The 6,121-nt window shown below is 59.5% G+C and overlaps 1 protein-coding gene across 1 annotated transcript in view; it reads left to right on the top strand.

The window, feature by feature from the left end:
- The window catches only part of MAP3K14 (mitogen-activated protein kinase kinase kinase 14), a 37,814-nt gene that overhangs the window by 23,835 nt on the left and 7,858 nt on the right, over positions 1-6,121 (top strand). Inside the window, exons 2-4 of the mRNA XM_013005814.2 lie at positions 4-174; positions 290-853; positions 1,649-1,786. Of these exons, the coding sequence (XP_012861268.1) occupies positions 4-174; positions 290-853; positions 1,649-1,786 (873 nt within the window). The remainder of the gene's footprint in view (positions 1-3; positions 175-289; positions 854-1,648; positions 1,787-6,121) is intronic.

The following is a 6,121-nucleotide window of genomic DNA, read 5'->3' as shown; positions in this document are numbered from 1 at the left end:
GAGGGCAAGCCGGCCCCTGTGTGTCGGAAGGGGAAGGGGAAACGGCACCGCAGCAAAGCCGGGAGGAAAAGGAAGAAGAAGAAGAGCTCAAAGGCCTTGCCGCAGGTGGGCGTGGCACTGGCCAAACCCCGCCCCAGGACCCCCGAGCAGGAGAGCTGCACAGTCCCCGTGCAGGTGAGACCCCCTCCACCCCCAGACCCCCGACTCAGGGGCCTGCAGACGACTCCTTTGAGGAGCGACCTGTGCCCCTGGCCCTGGCCGCCTTCCTGACGTCGTGTTTACCCCGCAGGAAGATGAGTCTCTACTCGGCTCCTCATATGCGAGGAGCACCCCCCAGTTCCTCCAGCCTCTGAAGGAGCCAAGCCATGACCCACTGTGTGTGAAGAAGCTCGGGGAGGGCCAACGGCCAGCTCTCCCTCGGTCGGAACTCCACAAGCTCATCAGCCCCCTGCAGTGTCTGAACCATGTGTGGAAACTGCACCACCCCCAGGACGCCGGCCCCCTGCCACAGCCCGCTCACCCCTTCCCCTACAACAGACTGCCCCATCCCTTCCCATTCCACCCGCTCCAGCCCCGGAAACCACACCCCCTGGAGTCCTTCCTGAACAAACTGGCCTGTGCAGACAGCCAGAAGCCCTTGCCGGGCCCACCCCGGGAGCCCAGCGGCCCGCCACGTGGCCCCAGCGACAAGTTTTCCGTGGAAGAATATCTGGTGCACGCTCTGCAGGGCAGTGTCAGCTCCGGCCGGGCTCACAGCCTAGCCAGCCTGGCCAAGACCTGGGCAACAGGAGGCCCCAGTCTGCGGGGACCCAGCCCCGACACGGAAGACAGCGAGGGTGTTCTGCTTAATGAGGTACCTACTCCCCTAGTCTCTCTCTCATGGACACACACACCACCACCACCCAATACCACCAACTCTGGGACCTGGGCCAGCAGCTTGCAGTCAGAGTGGGACCTGCTTCGAAGAAGAGACACCACCGGGAACCTGCCGGGCTGGCTCCCGAGTGCCCCTCGGGGCTGCTGCTTTTTCTCTGTCAAAGTCGCTGGTAAAGAGCAGTGATCACCCGCCCTTGTCAGAGTTGCTCTTTCTGCATTGTTACCGCATTGTTGCTGCAGTTGTGTGAGACAGACGTTCCAGAACAGGGGCATAAGCCTATCTCCATCCACTACAGATCGGGTGGATGGCTCCCCGATACAAAAGTTGAGGGCTTCGACCTTTGTGACCACCTGAGGGGGGGCCCTTTCCTTTTCCTCTTGTTCTCTTACTGGCGAGCATTATACCTTTCGATGGTTTTGAACTTCTAGGTTTTACTCCATCCACTTTGGACAGTTATCCTTGGCCATGGCCTCTTTTCTCTTCTCTTTCCCGCACCTGACTTCAGTGTCAAGGCTGCTTACTGGTCCGTCTCTGCCCCTGGTCACAAACCTGGGGTGAAAGCATTTGTCCACTGCCCGGGTCAGTTTCAGTGGGCAGTCCCGGACACTGTCCCCACCTTCACCCTGCTCCTCCGGGGCCACGGCGGGCTCCACCCCTCGGAGCCCTACTCCGACCGGTGGTGTCGTTGTTTGTGAGGGAGCCTTCCTCCCGGGAGCCCTTCATCCTCCGGCTGCCCAACCACTGATTCTGGCCTCTTTCCTGCCACCCCAGAAACTCAAGCCGGTGGACTATGAATACCGAGAGGAGGTCCACTGGGCCAGACACCAGCCCCGCCTGGGCAGAGGCTCCTTTGGGGAGGTGCACAGGATGGAAGACAAGCGGACGGGCTTCCAGTGTGCGGTCAAAAAGGTATGCCTGCTCCCAACATGTGTGCACACACGCACACACACACACAGTGTGCTGTCAAAAAGGTATGCCTGTCCCAACATGCACGCGCACACACAGTGTTGTCAAAAAGGTCTGCCTGCCCCTGACATGTGCGCGCGCGCGCACACGCACGCGCACACACACACACACACACACACACACACAGGAATGCCGAGGCTAAAGAGGGAAGGTGGCAGGTGGCCCGCTCTGTGCCCATTGCCCCTGCAAGCACAGTGGCAACAGGGCAGCACGGGCCTGTCGGAGCGTGGCTGTCACGCGCTGCCCTGGGTCAGCTGGAACTGGACGGGTGGTCTCGGTCACATGTTCTGGCTTGGGAGCTGCACCTGCTCCGAGTGTGCATGTGCCCGAAAGCCCAGGAGCGAGCATATGCCTGCAGCCCTCCGTGTCTGAACACAGTCTGGGCCTCACGACAAGCCAGGCCCCGAGAGGCAAAACCTGGACGGGGGTTGGCTCGTCACTCCACTTATGTTGAGCGAAAACCTCAAGACCCGCATGTGTGGCCCCCTCCCTGTGGACCAGCAGTCAGTCAATCCCAAGAGCAGTCACTTCCGCCTACTGGGGGGCCTCCTAGGAGAAGGGCCTCCCTTCGGGACTCAGAGCCATCTGGTTTGAGGAGGGCATGTGTCTGTCCCCTCATCTGTAAGGGGGCTGGCAGTCCTGAGCAGCCGGACCAGGAGAGGGAATGGGGGTATCAGCTGCCCAGCCTGGAGCCAGAGGACCCGTGACTGATTTGAGCCCCTTGGGCCTGCACAACGCGTGCAGCCAGCTCCTCCCCATCGCCCGTGACACAGGGCTTAGAGGCCATGAAGTCACAGGACCCGTGACCCAGGATACAGGCCCAGGTGCGTGCGGCTCCAGAGTGCATGCTTTGTACCGCTCTTCAGCAAGCAGGAGGAGACAGGCAGACTCATGGTCCTAGGAACCCGACTCAGGGCAGGAGGACTGAACCGCCCCCGACAGCTCACCAGTTAGAACTGGGGACTGGAGACGCGCGGCTGCGTAGCTGGTTCTCACTCAGGACCTCAGAAACCAGGGGCGTTTCTGTGGGCCGTTTCCTGGGCTCTGGGCAGGGCGGAGCCAGCTAAAATACAGACTTGGTTGGAATGGCCCACGAGTCTAATTGATGTGTTGTGTGTGTGTGTGTGTGTGTGTGTGTGTGTGTGTGTGTAGATCCTGTTTCTAGTGGCCATCCCCTTGGTTGACAGCCCTGAAGGCCCTTCAGGCTCAGCTCCAAGCAGGGGGGTGGGGGGGAGGGGGCGGGTAGCACCTCCACCACGGTCTAGGACCTGTGGCTGTAGGCGGTGATGGGACAAGCTACGATGAGGCCAACCTGCTCTCCCTGGTTGTACCCAGGCTCTCCCTGGTTGTCACCTTGGTGACAGGGCGAGGAGGGGGACCGTCTGAAGGCATCACCCCAAATGTCACAACGTCATCGTGTGACCAGTAAGGCAGCCCCACCCCTCCCCGCCCCCCACCGACAGGAGCACGTGCTGAGTTCTTGCATCATGGGTCACCCTCGTCCACTTGGGTGCCAAGGCCAAGTGCCTGACCTCCCCAGCTGCAGCCCTCACCCCTGCCCCCACCCCGGTTACTGGAGAAGGCTCAGCTGTCCCCTCCTGAGCCCGAGAGTGTGAAGGGTCCTAGAGATGAACACTCCATGCCGGGCAGCTTAGTCACCGCAGCTCCCAGCTGTCGCCCTGCTGGGGTGCTCCGAGTCCCCGGCAACAAGTAAACAAGCCTTAATATAGTAAAGACAACAAATACTGCCCATCTCACCTCCCCAAGGTAGTTGGAAGAGCGCCAGCCACAACGCACAGTTGCTCTGCCCACCAGAGCCCCCCACCCAGGAGCACTCCTCGGGGTGCCTTGGTGGCAGCCCACACCACCCCTCCTTTCTCCGGCAGGGCAGTTGGGTGGGGAAACTAGATGAAACACAGTCCCTGGCTAAGGGTGGGGGCAGGGCCAAGGAGGCAGCCAGGAGCAGAGGTCAGGCTGCCCAAGGTCAGAGCAAGCTGGGCACTTCAAGAGAACTTGCAGAGCAAACCCAATGGGGAAGAGGGGAAGCAAGTTCCAGGCAGCTGCTCTGGGCGATGGTGCTGACTGTGTGCGACGGGCCGCTCCCTCCTGAAGGGTCCCGAGGAGGCTGGGGGGGTGGGGTGGGGCCTCCCCGGCCTCCCCAGCCTCCCCAACCAAACCCAGGCTGATTACAGCGGATATCGCCCCTCGGTAACCTCCAGCGACTTACTCGACTAGGTTTTAGTGTTCTCATCCGTCAGGTGGGGGGGCCTAGGTCCCAGTAAGCAGTAAATACCTACCGTTCGTGAGGGCTGAGAATAGTGTTAAGTTCAGTACCAACCCTTCACGGCCCAGCCTCTCACCCGGACACCCAGATGGGAGAGGCAGGCCCGACCGGGCAGCTGGACCTGGAAGAGAAGGGTGGTGGCGGGGAGAGCTGGCCACCCTTTCCGCCTATGCCTGCCCTCTCCTGGGCTGGCCCAGACATCTGTCTAAAGAGCCCCTTGTGTTCTGAAGTTTCCCCACATGCTCTGGGAACTGTCCTGAGCATTGCTGATACACTACAGAGGGTGTATCCATTTCTTTAAACATTAAAACAGAAGTGTCCAAACGTGTTTGGTTCACAGCCCCGCAAGGTCATAGCAATTTTGTCACACTGCCTCAGGCCGAGAATAATAGTAACAGCAGCATGCAGCACGTCCCTCACGTTCACGACTCACGGAGACCCTATAGGACAGGATAGCACTGCCCCTGTGGGTTTCCAAGACTAACGCTTTCCAGGAGTTCAAAGCCTCCCCTTTCTCCCGTGGAGCAGCTAGTGGCTTCAAACTGCTGACCTTGCAGTTAGCAGCCCACCCTCTGCGCCATCAGGCTCGGGCTTCATCAGGAGTTTGGTTCATTAACAATAGCACATATCTGTCCTAACCACCTAGTAGCCGGTTGGAAAATACACATGCGTCCTTAAGAGAAGATATTTTTGTTCCACTCTTAAGCAACCATTAACTCCTTATTCACGGGGTACAGGTTGGGCACGGCCATGTATGAAGGCCCTAGTGTTCCCTGCTGGGGCCTTTTCTCCCGTACATGCATGCAAAATTCAAGCTGCCCAATAGCCGTGTCAAAGAAACCCGGCGTGAGGCACCTGTGTCCTTGGGCTCAAGCCTGAGTAGGCACCTACTCCCCTTCCCCTTCCACATTCTGCTCCTGAGACACATATCGTGGCTGTTGATAATCACAGCAACCTCCAAAGGTCCAGTTTCACCAAACCGACCCTCAAAAGGCACTCCGTGTGACCAGGGCTCGCTCATCATTGGCACGGGGCCCCTTGGCGCCTGGCGCCAGCCTTCCCCCATGTGTGCACATGCTGTGGGCGCTGCAGAGAGCGAGCCTGGTTTGGGAAGTGTAGGGACCACACCACACGTACAGCTTTGCTGAGGCGAGCCCTGCCCGATGGGCGAGTTCATTCCAGCTTGGATCTGTCCTCACAGGAACCAGCCGCAGCAGCTGGGGAGGGGGACCCAAAACCCCTCACTGCGCCGAGGCCACACTGACCCTATAGGACAGGGCAGAACTGCCCCTGTCGGTTTCCGAGACGGTCACTCTTGACCAGAGTAGAAAGCCTCATCTTTTTCCTGTGGAGCAGCTGGTTTCAAACTGCTGACCTCGCAGTCAGCAGGCCAGCTCCTCACCCACTATGCCACCAGGACTCTGGCCCCTATTAGAGAGACTCAGTACTAGGGAGACGATGTCAAGGGGTCCAGGAAGGAGCCTGATTGTAGTAGCGATGATACATAACGCCACCCTGGCGTGATTGAACTATGGAGTGTTACCCATTTTCACTCCCGATGAATAATACATTTTAAGCATTAAAAAATTTCTAACTAGCTGCTTCTAGTCCAGCTGGGTGAGGAAATGCAGGAGCCGCGCCCACCGTCCTGTTCACACGTGGAAATGCATGGGTGAGGGGAGGCCATCGGCTCTGGGGTGTGGCTGAGCCAGGGCCTCAGCCAGGATTGTTCCTATCCAAGGCCTGGCTCTTTCCGCCACGTCAGGCGGCCACTCTGTCCAGCAAGGAGTCGATGATGGCCTCTCCAGGCCCACGCTCTGCTGCCAACACATCCCTGGGCACCTCCTGTGTGTCCAGACCCTCTTGGAAACAGCCAGGAGCAGAGGGTGCAGCAGCACTGCCCTGCTGCCCCCTCTCCACACCCCCCACCCCCAGTGGAGACCTGGGGCCTCTCGGAGGCGCATCAGAGCCAGAAACAGAAAAGGACTTAAGGA

This window comes from Echinops telfairi, unplaced genomic scaffold (assembly GCF_000313985.2).
Source record: "Echinops telfairi isolate 266 unplaced genomic scaffold, ASM31398v2 ScPeMD7_7458;HRSCAF=8496, whole genome shotgun sequence".
Classification (NCBI taxonomy): Eukaryota; Metazoa; Chordata; class Mammalia; order Afrosoricida; family Tenrecidae; genus Echinops; species Echinops telfairi.
The sequence above is the reverse complement of the archived record's forward strand: the minus strand, read 5'-3'. Positions and strand labels throughout refer to the sequence as shown.